Source organism: Sinocyclocheilus grahami, unplaced genomic scaffold, assembly GCF_001515645.1.
Source record: "Sinocyclocheilus grahami isolate Dianchi unplaced genomic scaffold, SAMN03320097.WGS_v1.1 scaffold263.1, whole genome shotgun sequence".
Taxonomy (NCBI): domain Eukaryota; kingdom Metazoa; phylum Chordata; class Actinopteri; order Cypriniformes; family Cyprinidae; genus Sinocyclocheilus; species Sinocyclocheilus grahami.
Window position 1 is genome coordinate 569,970 of NW_015505442.1, and position 13,863 is coordinate 583,832.

General features: G+C 37.4%; 1 protein-coding gene across 1 annotated transcript in view; it reads right to left on the reverse strand.

The window, feature by feature from the left end:
* Positions 1-13,863, reverse strand: part of LOC107599249 (zinc finger CCHC domain-containing protein 2-like) — a 24,235-nt gene that overhangs the window by 4,870 nt on the left and 5,502 nt on the right. The window contains exons 2-12 of the mRNA XM_016290787.1: positions 12,178-12,286; positions 12,013-12,083; positions 9,011-9,082; positions 6,750-6,850; positions 5,590-5,684; positions 5,369-5,452; positions 5,220-5,256; positions 4,777-4,861; positions 4,209-4,276; positions 3,955-4,046; positions 3,727-3,819 (exon numbers count right to left, since the gene is read on the reverse strand). Of these exons, the coding sequence (XP_016146273.1) occupies positions 3,727-3,819; positions 3,955-4,046; positions 4,209-4,276; positions 4,777-4,861; positions 5,220-5,256; positions 5,369-5,452; positions 5,590-5,684; positions 6,750-6,850; positions 9,011-9,082; positions 12,013-12,083; positions 12,178-12,286 (907 nt within the window). The remainder of the gene's footprint in view (positions 1-3,726; positions 3,820-3,954; positions 4,047-4,208; positions 4,277-4,776; positions 4,862-5,219; positions 5,257-5,368; positions 5,453-5,589; positions 5,685-6,749; positions 6,851-9,010; positions 9,083-12,012; positions 12,084-12,177; positions 12,287-13,863) is intronic.

Here is a 13,863-nt window from a genome sequence, read left to right on the forward strand (position 1 = left end):
GCTACTGCTTATGTTAGCTTTTAATATACGGTTTTATCTTGATTAAAGCTTTAATACAGTACGGCAACTGCACGCTTATGCAGGCCATGTTTAACGCTTCTCATAGCTATGTGAAAATAAGTGTGTAAATGGAACAGAGCTGAGCTGATGATCTGAATGCAAGAGAGAGAGATGCAGAGTGTGTGCAGAGCAGGGGGACGCGAGGAACAGTATTGAGAACTGCTGCTTTTGAAACTTGTGAATCCATTAGAATCGTTAGAAGGCAGAATCGCAATTCATATATGAATCGATTATTTTGACGTGCACCCCTAGTTTTCGCTTCCTCTTTTCTAAAGCAGCGCAGCATGGCCTCACCCCCTTTGCTGCCTTCTCCGAGGTCAGGGTTTATCTGGGTTTGTTACATCACAAACCCGGGAAGTAACTCATTGTAGTCCCTACCAGCCATTTTTGTAGGCATTAAACTGCCGGAATTTTAAAAGACGATATCTCCGTTTGCATTGAACTTTCAGCTTCGTAACTTTGCAGATATTGTTTATGCTCAAACAGCAACATTAGACACTAACTAACGTTAAAAAATTTAAATCGCAATGAACCACCCCTCTAAATGACCGTAAAGAGCTTGGAGAAAATAGGATGTGTGTCAGATCCGCGTCATCAGGTTTTAAAGAGACTGCGCTGCTTTTAAAGTAAAACCCGCTAAAGTCTGTCATTGATGTAAATCAAAGAACAAAAGAAAAAGAGAAATCACTGGACTGCTCTAGTCGCTGATTAATAAAGTTTAATCTGTATAGTTTATGCATATACAATTTATAGTTTATGTGAAGATTGAAATATTAAGTGATTTTAAAACAGAGTATGTTAAAAAATAATGGCTTTCAATTATACTGTAATGTTGAATGGCTATAATTAATAGGTAAAATTGAGGGAAAATGCATTTAATAGAGACACCAGTAGCAGTATTGGTTTCAATCCTTCATTAATAATAGGCTACTTAGTAAAAAGATGGCATTAAAAACATATTTAAAATATACTATCTTTATGTTGTTTCTACATTAATTTGGAGGCTCAATGTGAAATTATGATAATATAAATGTGATTAATCATGATTAATTACAAAAACACTTGATTTTTTTTTTTTAATCGATTGACAAAGCACTAATGTTAACCTTTTATAGATTTTAGATTTCAATTTAAATTCTAATTGTATAGGTCCCCCCAGAAAGAGATCGGGATGGCCCCCACCCCCTTGGCCCCCTTCAAATTTTTCTTTCAGTTTGATAATCCGGCCCTCAGATGAAGCTAATTGAATAGCCCTGCTCTAGTCCGTTAACATGGGTGCAGAAAAAATATGCACCACATACGCACTGCAAACTGAGTATGTGTGAAACAGGTGTAACATATATAAGGGTTGTGACGGTGAAGAAATTTTCCCACCGGTATCACCGCGGGGGCGTTCCCTCTTTTCCTAGCTTTCCTTCGCTTTTCAATAGCTTGTAAAAGCTGCGTGCGCATTATACTTTCACTTTCAAATAGCAGCAATTCGGCGTAAAGCAATTGTTCGTTTTTAGTTTGTTTGAATTTTCCCTCTTTTCCTTGCTTTCCTTTGCAGGTCCCCCCAGAAAGAGATCGGGATGGCCCCCACCCCCTTGGCCCCCTTCAAATTTTTCTTTCAGTTTGATAATCCGGCCCTCAGATGAAGCTAATTGAATAGCCCTGCTCTAGTCCGTTAACATGGGTGCAGAAAAAATATGCACCACATACGCACTGCAAACTGAGTATGTGTGAAACAGGTGTAACACGATGGCCTGCTCCGTTTGGCGAAAACATGCAAAGGACAAGAAACTCATGTGGACAAAAAAACAAACAAAAGATAAATCAATAAATCTGTTTGTTTTTTCTTTTAAGTAAAGTAAAGGACAAATTAAAAACATTGTAAATATGTTTAGTCATTGTCGTAGTAAAGACTGCCTGTTTTTGCAAAAAGAGTTTCATGGCCGATAAAAAAAAAAAATATTTTGGCCGGTAAATGATCACGTCACCGGCCATTGGCAGGTGTGGCAAAAAGTTAGTTTTAGGCCATGTGTGTGTGTACACACACACACACACACACACACACACAAGTGAGCCCACTCCCACTAGTATTTATAAATATTAAGCCGCAAAACGATTCATATTTAAATATGAATTCTGCGTGTTAATGTATGGCGCAGACGCGCGGTTTTGTGTAGTACTCGAACTGAAACGCGCGTGAAGCTTCCGGTGATATTAACCTCTGCCGTCTCACTAATGAGGACATAAATACATGAACATCTCCAGAACTGCTCTGAGAGTCACTTCATCAGCATTTGACCGTTTCATTTCAGTAAAACTATCATCATGTCATACACACACAGAAAAGTAAAGGTATTCACGGCAACCCGTCAAAATAAAAGTTCGGTTTAACTTGAGGGCATTGTGGCAGAAATGTATTACTATTGTTCAGTAGAATGTACGTAACAGACTGCTACTACTACTACTAAAATGATTAAAACCTTATTTTTAAGGAATAAGCATTCAATATTTATTCAATGTTTTAATTGTAATATTAAATGACCTTTATTTTCCAAAAAAAAAATTGTTGAATTTTCATTACTTAAAAGATAGATTAAATGAATGTTTTATGCCTTAAAACAAAATGTAAATACACAACACAGAATTTCTGAGCAAAAAAATCATAAGGCTATTGTAAGAATAAATGAAACTTGTTTTATGCTTTCAAATAATTAGACATGCTAAAACAGAATTTGGTTAATATAAAACATAAGGTTGGAAAAATAAAACATTTCATAGGGCCCTAAACATGTAATATTTGTTACACTTTTAATAAATTGATGTTAAATTGTTTAAGTTTCATTATTTTAATTAATTAGACATGCTTTTTGATTAATAACATGTAACTTAACCAGTAAAAAGGAGCCCAGAAAAAAACAAGGAAAATAAAAATAAAAAGGACCAAATGCTTATTTTACCGAGGAATGTACCAATTAATTCTTTAAAAATCAATTAAAATGTGATTTTCTGGATTTTTTTTCTCATTTTGTCTCTCATAGTTGAGGTATACCTATGATGAAAATTACAGGCCTCTCTCATCTTTTTAAGTGGGAGAACTTGCACAATTGGTGGCTGACCAAATACTTTTTTGCCCCACTGTATATATATATATATATGTGTGTGTGTGTGTGTGAAGTTGAAGTACTAAAATTACTAAAACTAAATAGCTAAATAGAAACATGTAAAAAAATATATAATAGAAATGACAAACACAAAATCACTAAAACTAGAATTAACTGGAAATATAAAAGTCAAGCTAATTCAAAAGAATTTATAAATACTATAATAGTATATACATAACACTAAAATAACACTTTTTTCAGCTCTTGAGTCACTGTTTAAATAGCATCAAAACTCTGCTGTTAGTTCACATGAAGAAGCCCTTCAAAGACAATTTTTGTATTAATTAAAAAAATTAAGAGATTAATCTATTAAATACAACCTGATATGACTTTTCTTCGTGCATTTAAAAGCAATATTCTGTGTAGGCATATATGTTCAGGGTGACCGTTTGTCATTCTGCTAAACATCCCTTTTGTGACTTTCACAGAAGAAAGTAGTACGGGTTTGGAACAACATGAGGGTGAGTAAATTACAGATTTTTTTTTATTAACTATCACATACTGAATAACACACCTTGGTCTTCCAGGCTCTTCTGGTGAACAGGGCTGGATGGCACAGAGTTCGAGCTCTCCGATGACGTGTCCCCATACTGGTCCCTTCCTGTGTCTAGAAACCAAAGGACAGAAGAAAACACAGCTGTAGTTCACTGTAAGGGAGTCGTACATGCATGCGGGATGTATTTGGAGATGCACAGATATCAAAAATGATTGCTTTGTTGCTTTTTAACCATGGGACAAAGACCTTTGCAAGCTCCCTGGTTGATCATCAGTGCTGCAGAAGGTTTCTGAATTCCATTAGAAGTCTTGACACCTGTAACTCGTCTGCCTCTCTCCCTGAAAACATAGAACAGCAGCTGTGAACCATAAGCCCAACCCAATGCATCAGTGAGTATGCATTTTAAAATATTGTCTCAGTTCAGACACAAAAACCAGGACAACATTTGACTCTGCACCCATTTAGAGACAAACCAAACACAGTAGCGGGTGTTTGTGTACCTTTTTCCAGCTGATATTGCTTTGTTCTTCTGTCCAGCCGTGAAGACTCTTCTGTCATTTGTGGAGCTCTGCAGGCAGACAGAATGCGAATGTGTCTAACATGCCTCAAAACAATGACCAACTATACTGTATTTTTTTTAAATAGTATGGACAATAGTTCACACAATGAAGTAGTATGCTACAGTGTTGTCAAATTAGTTCATTAGGTTGCATGTTTAATTCAGTGAGTGGCACCCTGTCTTCCTTTTAAAAATAAAAATGGTTAATACACATTTTTTAATCCAATTCTGTATAAAAAATTTTTTTTTAAAAACTCAGAACTTTTGACAGTACAATCCAACAGTGAAACAAGAATTTGATGGGGAATTACTTTCTGGTTCATTCATTACTAACTCATAGTAAAGGATGTTCAAGCACAGTGAATTGTGGTATACAGTATTTATTTCTTTATAGACAGTATGCATTAAAAATTGCACAGTGTGCGCACAGTTTTCATACTGCAGAAGCACTATCAGTCGTATGCCATTCCAAGAATACCAAAGAGCGAGAAACAATTTCACAGCCTCACCTGTTCCAATTCAGTTTCTTTCTTCCAAACTCTCTCTCCGTTCTGCTCACGGTTTCCGGTCCTCTGGCATTCAGAGCGCTGACTACTACAGGGAGAAGAAGACAGATTATGTGACAGGAGATGGCCGTAAACATGGTTTACTCTAATATCAGCTCTGTCCTGTAAGGATCAGTAATCACACACAGCAGCCTCAAGTATTTGGACACTTAAACCACACTTAACGAATACCATTGCATTAAATAAAATATCAAACCAAGTTGCATTTATTTTAAAGAAAGATTACATAAGTACACTTTACAAGTAAAACATACAAAAAGTTGAAAAGAACAGCATTTGTTTGAAATGGAACCCTTTTGTAACATTATAAATGTCTTTACTGTCACTTTTGATCATTTTAATGCATCCTTGCTGAATAAAAATATATTTGTTCAGTGAAGGTCTACCTCTGTCCCGCAGCTCTGACGCTGTAAGCCTCCACATCTGTACAAGAGAAAAAGGCACAGATGAGACTAGCATCAGTACCGCATTAGCACTTGTATGCATGCTGGCATGTGTTTCTAGAGCAGATCTGACAGGTCTGTATCTCTCTCACCCTCCTCCAGGCTGGAAGTCTCGGAGCAGTCCTCAGAGAAACCACGTTCAGGCTGATGGATTCTAGTTACGGGCGCACTGGTACCTGCAGAGATGAGCAGATGGGCAAGTATTACATAGAGGAATCATGCTTGGTCTATTAATATGCTGATATTTGGTCATTTTAAGATTAGTCATCAACTGATAATGGTTTTCTGATTGGCCAGTCAGACGGATGCTCACAGTGGCTGCATGGCCGTACAGACGCATCAGACAGGAAGAACCTGGAAACGTCACATCTCTGAAGGACATCCTGTGATAAAGACAGGAACTTCTCCCTGCAAAGGAACAAGAGAGAGAGAAGTTAAAGGTATTGAAACACAGTCACTGATGTTTTATTTTCAAAATCTGTGACCACATCTAAACTGTGCTACAGGAAGTAGAATCCCCTCTGGTCCCGACATCAGTGTTACTGACCTAAATTCTGCCATGTGTTGTGGGACTTGAAAAGGACACTGAGTTTTATGTGACAACAACAAAACAAACATGGCCGTACAGACGCATCAGACAGGAAGAACCTGGAAACGTCACATCTCTGAAGGACATCCTGTGATAAAGACAGGAACTTCTCCCTGCAAAGGAACAAGAGAGAGAGAAGTTAAAGGTATTAAAACACATGTTTTATTTTCAAAATCTGTGACCACATCTAAACTGTGCTACAGGAAGTAGAATCCCCTCTGGTCCCGACATCAGTGTTACTGACCTAAATTCTGCCATGTGTTGTGGGACTTGAAAAGGACACTGAGTTTTATGTGACAACAACAAAACAAACAAAAAAAATGTTTAACACAATTCCCTTTGACAATTTAGAGACAGACTTGATCCAGATCTTTCAGTCTCTGAAGAATTAAAAACCATCTGCCTAATGCTATATGATTTGAACATCTCTAGTCAGGAGACAGTTCTGAATAGGTTTAGGTTAGCAGTTGTAATCTTCTCCATGTCCACCTCATGCAAAGTAATAAAACTAATGTACTTGTATGTATTGTTTTAAAATATGCTAGTTATGGTCATGGCTCAATGTTGTTTTTGGTTTAGCACAGAGCCTTTCAGATTCAGATTGAGGAATTGCACTGAAATGTATGCTTCCAGCACAACTGCATTTATCCCATGACACAGTTGCAAGCAAAGACTATAATGTGATTATAATGGCAGCGAATAGAGCATTAAATTGAACAAATACACATGCAAGCCATACACAGCATTGCATTCTGGAAAAGAGAGAACCTAAGTGACTTAAATCTGAGAAAAAGGAATGCAAAAGTAAGGAGTAACACACTTATGCAAGATTACTTTTACAAATAATATTTCTCAACACTAGTTATGAGTGAGATGAGATTTACCTGAGGTTTCTCTCCAGTTCTCTGGATTCATATTGATCTCCACGACTGAGTAATCTGATGATGCCCTTCTCAAAGCCATCAGGGCTCTGCTCCTTAGGAAGCTAGAGGGACAGAGGGATCATTTTCAAGTTAAATTCAATACAGCATATGTTCTGGTGATAAAAATGCCACTAAGGCATACTAAACTGAAAGAAAGAGTGAAAAGGCAGTTTGGAATGGCACACCTTCCATACTAAATTTGCAGAAATATGAATAGTATGAGAATTATCTGAATGCACAGAATACTCAGATGATCCAACTAGCTATATTAGACAAAATGTGCAGTGCACAACTAAACCACACTGTGGAAAACTGAATCCTAAAATGCAATGCACCCAATTTGACCTTCCATTTCCAGTGTAATGAATGTTTGTAATGAAAGAAACGCTTTCTTGATACATTCATGTCTTTTTCAAACTAAATTTTAAACGAAAAACACAAAATAACTTTCCAAAATGATAACAGGACGGCACTCGCTAAAATAAACTTGCTAAGATCATGTGACAATCTGCCATACTGAAACATTTCTTTGCATAATACATACTGTTTTCCACACTATTTTTAGAGATATAGTATGCCATAATGCTTGATTTTTAACTAAAACTAAACTGTTATAAAGGTGTAGAAATTGTAAAACATTAATCGAAATAAAGCTACAATTTTCAAAACTCATTTTAGACCCGGTTCACACGAATGCGGTTATTTTTAAAACCGCAGCTTTTTCTACATGGTTAGGCCGTTCGTCACACGCAAACGCAGCACCAGGTCACTGAAACTAAACATTTTTTAAAACGCCTGCCAGGGTGAAGATTTTCAAAAACTCCGGTTGCAGTGTCATCGTGTAGACAGTGAAACCGGAGTTTTTGGCTTGTGACGTCGGAGCCTGCGCTGTTATCTCCGCCTACTGGAAACTTTTTCAGGCTTCTGATTGGCCAACATGGCTTTACGGTTGAGATTATATCGCCACCTGTTGGCTTGGCATGCTCTTGACAGTGCTTCATAGCATGCGTTTGCATTTTCATGTGGACGAAGATTTTTTTTTAAACAGGAGGAAAAACTCAGTTTATAAAAATACCCGTGTACGTGTGGACATGGCCTTAATCTAATATTTATGTATTCATGCAAAAAAAAAAAAAAAAAAAAAAAAACCTTTTCCGAAAAAAAAAATTTTCCTTTTGTTAACAATTATAGTATGCCATAATGCTTGATTTTTAACTAAAACTAAACTGTTATAAAGGTGTAGAAATTGTAAAACATTAATCGAAATAAAGCTACAATTTTCAAAACTCATTTTAGACCCGGTTCACACGAATGCGGTTATTTTTAAAACCGCAGCTTTTTCTACATGGTTAGGCCGTTCGTCACACGCAAACGCAGCACCAGGTCACTGAAACTAAACATTTTTTAAAACGCCTGCCAGGGTGAAGATTTTCAAAAACTCCGGTTGCAGTGTCATCGTGTAGACAGTGAAACCGGAGTTTTTGGCTTGTGACGTCGGAGCCTGCGCTGTTATCTCCGCCTACTGGAAACTTTTTCAGGCTTCTGATTGGCCAACATGGCTTTACGGTTGAGATTATATCGCCACCTGTTGGCTTGGCATGCTCTTGACAGTGCTTCATAGCATGCGTTTGCATTTTCATGTGGACGAAGATTTTTTTTTAAACAGGAGGAAAAACTCAGTTTATAAAAATACCCGTGTACGTGTGGACATGGCCTTATTTAAAATTTTTTTTTTAAAAAAAAAAAAAAAAAAAAAAAAAAAAAACCTTGACCGAAATAAGAAATGTTGCCTTGGCTAATAATTGAAATGGAATAAGCTCAAGCACTAAAATTACTAAACCTGAAATATAAATAACACCAAATTGAAATATTAAAAATAAAAATAAGCACATAAAATAAAGCTAAAATTGAAATGAATACTGAAAATATAACAAAAGTCTATTTAAAAAAAAGATTAATACTGTAATAGTATAAAAATGACATAAAATAAAAATGACAAATAAAAGTGAAGTATATACAGTTTAGTATTCAGAATGCCAGTATTCCATTACGAACACAGCCAGAGAGAGGGAAAATAGAAATAGAAACAAATGGATAATGTCCCTCGCTGGTCTGACTAGGTGGCATCTTGCCCAACTGGTGGGCACACTGGCATATGCTACAGACCCACGTGACTGAACATATACAAATACCACACCAAAGACCTACATCTCTCTGCTCACCTTTAATAGAAAATCCTCCAACTCACGATGACTTTTGGTGACAACAGTGGATGAAGAGTCCGACCATTTCACCTGCAAAAGAAGAGAAACTCAATGAGAATAGACCAGTATTGCTCTCATCAATCTGAGCATAACGGATCTTTTACTTGGATTCCCCAGAGCTCATCATATTTCACTCAGACATGAAAAATTGTGCTTGTCCTTTTGCCACAGATGCCTTAACATGGATTTCTTCACATGTCCTCGGTCAAATATTCCAACAGTTTGGGTTCCAGAAATGACATTACAGCAAGAGAAGAACATTTGAGGTCTTCGACTATTAGCTCATTTTCAAAGATTACGACGTGTTCGGTAAATAAAATATCCCAATGGAATCTCCCTTTGAAATCTTGGCATACCTGAAATATTTAAACCAGCCCAAATAAAGACAATGACATCAGAATGGGGCGTACGCCCAGAATCAGTTTTTCGCCAAACTGGGTCATTGCACTATTTTTTTTACACTTAAGCATTTCAACCACAAGAGTTCACTTGGTTTAAATTAAGCCCATTGCGCGGAGTAAATATTTTAGCCTTAACAAGGGCTGGCACGCGGTTCCGTCTGCTTCTCTAGTGAATACTGATGTCTTAATCGTAGGGTTTAGCGAGACACAGGTGGTCAGGGTTCAGTGTTAAGCCTAGGAAAGGGTGGAGAATCTGTCTTCCAGTGACGCAAGGGGATTTCTGATTGGGATGCAACTCGCATTAAGATGGAATACAAGACGGACAGAGAAAAGATAGTGGCTCAAATTTGGCCGAGAACAGAATGCTTTCATTTTCCTTCCATTCTTTCAATCTTGTTTTGATGAGAATGGATTGGACTCGGCAGAATAACGCCACGTACACTAATCGGGTACGATGGTGCACGAATCACAGCATCTAATGATTTTATGTTCACACTGAGAACATTTCATGTTTAATAATGTGCAACAGCATTCATTTATGCGGTTTATGACGACAACAAACAACAGTGACAGTGATTGTGGATTTAAACACTTAAATCTCTCTCAGCACAGATTTCTATCTTAATATATCCTGGGGAGAGCAGAGTGAAAGACTCATCATGTCCTCACGGGTGTCCCCAATATGTCTCCTTCCCACTTCAGCCTCCAAACAACCTTTAGGTCATGAAAACTGAATAACAGCACAACAGACAGGCTGTTATGGAGATTTAGTTTTTGATATTTAAAAAAAACTAAGTTGACACTTTTAGACTGTATAAAAATAGTTGTATGGCTTTCCTTCTACAAACCCTCTTATTCATTAACGGTTATACATATACAGTTTCACTCGGAAATACGTCACGATATTGAAGTACAATGGGTTGTGAATGCAATTGTGTTGACTAAATAAACCATTTATTCAAACTACAAATGCCAGAACTATCAATTTGTCACTTATCGAAGACGTCAGACAATTGCAGTACAGCCCAAACAGTACATGCTACTTGCAAAACATTATGAGATAATCATCTTGCTTTCCTCAGCTTCATATTTTGCTTGGTATACTCTAATGCATTTTAAAGGATATTTATCATGCCAGGACCCAGCTTTTGTGATAAAACTGTATTGCAGGGTCATTTTCACCCCTGATACATTAGGCAAAGGAAAAGAAAAGCACTTCTCTCAGTCAGGCCTCTCTCTCTCTCGCTCCGACTGTTTTGGCACTGGTCCATACTCTCACTGTGAGCTGAGCCAAAGCCTCTTTGGTGAGGCTGTCAACGCTGTATCAACAACCGGATGTTTACAGCTCAGACTTTGCATGTTTCCTCACTTGTCCCAGAGAGACAGAAATCTCATGTACACAATCGAGAGCATAGCTCGGCCTTCAGGACACATCTGGAACCACAGAGGCTGAGTGCACGTAAATTTTTAGCTCTTTTTAACATCATGAATAATGCAAAGCGTGCATGCAAATCTGAAACAACAGCTTCTACTAAGACATTAACTGTGAATTTATTCACACCGTGCCTACACAACATTAATGTCCTTTTTAACCAGCAACTTAAGCACAAATAAAACAAATTGTTTTAAAGTCAAACTTTACTGCGCACTTCAGAGTGGAACACAATATTCAATGAGAAGAAGAAAATAAAAAGTAGTGTAGGACTTGATTTTATCCATCGGGAATTGACTGTATCGTGGGTGTTAACATACCAGAATGGAGCCAGGCGGGTTTCTTTGGAATAACATGCACAATAACACCAAGAATGGGGTCCAGTTTGATTTCATGTTGAATTTAATCTCTTCCATAGTGATCCAAGCCAATATCATTATACAGCTATATATTGAATTTCCATAGTTCCATAGTGATCCAAGCCAATATCATTATACAGCTATATATATATATATATATATATATATATAGACACACACACACACACACACACACACACACATACAGTAGTCAACATTTGAAGTGGATCAAAACCTTTCATCCAAAAACAATACCCGTTTTTACCCGTTCTTGTCTTAGGACAACTTTGATGAACTTCTTTGATCCACTTCAAATGTTGACTACTGTATATATTTGAATATTAATCAAATATTTTTATGAATTATTACAAATCTATCATATTTAGCAATTTTACGTGGGGAAAATGTTTTGAATAGCTCTAAATACTACTTTAATTGGTAGCTGCAATTAGCAAATTAGCCTTTAATTCAAATGTATTAAAATACAGTCATTCGAATTCTGTGGAAATCTGTAAACACAGATTCTGTGCAGACCTACCAACTGGCAAGCTAACAATAGTGACCAGTTCTGATTTTGACATAGCTGTGTAGAGTACCCCAACATTTTCTTATCTTGCTTTCTTAGGAGACTCTTTCTTACCGGCATGACATACAACTGGGTACATTTCATTCTAAATCCTTTTCCACAATCCTGGAGCTCTCTGATCTTCTTTTAGATGAAATGTCAGTGTTGAAACTCTGCTGTCTCGGAGGGGTTTTTGAACTTACCTCAAAACTGTACTGCCTGCCGTCTTCTCCCATAGAAACCTCCTTCAGAATGATCTTCTCAATGTGCACCACTGCAACATCAAAGGACATTATGGTTACAGTGTTGCAACACTAGTTTTTTTTTCTATGTGCTGAAAGGATTTACAACATGGGAAGGCGAGTTACCTTCCCTCTGCGACGTGCTGTTGAGGTGTGGATTGGCATTGCTGCAAATAGTCCAGTCTACGTCATTCTCCCGGTGTGGACAGAGGAACCCTGGCCTGGAAAACTGGCTCTGTGATGGCCAAAGAAAAATAAGTTGTTAAAAAGGTGCGTAAACTCATCAATTTTCATCATCAGAGTCTCTGATAAGGAAAATAATGAATGTATATTTTAATTGCAAGCTAACAATATACTGCATATGGGTTTATATGACTTTTTAAATGGCCAATACCGATCTAATAGTCATCAGGATGGCCAAAACAATGCCATTGCAAGACATTTCATTATACATAATCTGAGAGGGAACAACTGATCTAGAAACCGGACATTCACCTAGTGGACGGGTTTCCAACTGTGAGGCGTAAATCAGAGCACTGCATCTGAGGCATGACACTTACAATCAAACCAAATCAAAACTATTCACATTCAGTCATTCAAAATGTGTCAATTAATTTGACTGAACCAACGGATCCCCCGTTTCTACTTGTTTTAAAGCAATTGAGCACAATGCCTCAGCTTACATGACTACAACTCATCACCATCATTTAAACCATTAACATCACTCTCAACTTGACATCAGCAACAAACAACAGACATTCATAAACAGACAGAGAATGTAGTTTTGGAGACCTGATTCGGTCTAATGAGTGTGGACGCCCCATGTGACGAAAAGGCCTCATTTACAAATTGCAAAGCCCACAATAAAGTCATTCACATGGAGATCAAAAGAGATCAGGGAGGATAGCATTGGACACACATAACATGAACCACAAGCCTACAAGACACAGATGAATGTAGCAAAGCAAACGTGCCATCATGTGGTTGTACTGGATTAAAGAGTTTGGATATTTGACATGGCATCTTCCTATTTAGAGTTTTGCTGACACCTATAACTTGCATTGGATATCCAGGCATGCAATGGCACTTTTTTTGTAAGGTCTGTGTTCCTAGAATATATATTTTTTTAATGGTGATGAATATATTAGACCACAGTATTTGCCAGGATTTTCCCTGTCATGGGATGGCTTAAAAGACTGATCATATTGACAGCTGTCAATCATCTGACATGAGCACATGAATTCTGCAGATGTCTGATACACCTCTGGCCAAGTCAAAAATAATTAAGTTGTTAAAAATTCTAAAATGAATCCTATTGGACTTTTTGGAACCAATCCTAGAAGAAATTTTCAGCTTAACTAATCAAAACAGGATATTTTAAAGGGGTCATATGATGCGATTTAAATTTTTCCTTTCTCTTTGGAGTGTTACAATCTCTTGGTGCATAAAGAAGATCTGTAAAGTTGCAAAGACTAAAGTCTCAAATCCAAAGAGATATTCTTTATAAAAGTTAAGAGTCAACCACGCCTACCTAAAACGGCTCGTTCTAACACGCCCCCACATGTCTACATCACTGTGTGGGAAGATTTGCATAACACCACCCAAATGTTCACGCAAAGAAAGAAGGCGTAACTTTTATTCTCGCTGTAGTATTGTTGCCCCCGCCACCATGTCGTGAAGGCGCTGTGTGTTTCGTTGTGAAAGCGAAACTACTTTGTTTGGTCTTCCAAAAGAGGATGATATCCGCTTCGTCATGCCTAGAGCTGATCCGTGCTGGTCGCTGAGGAAATACATCAACTTCGCGCTGTCGAT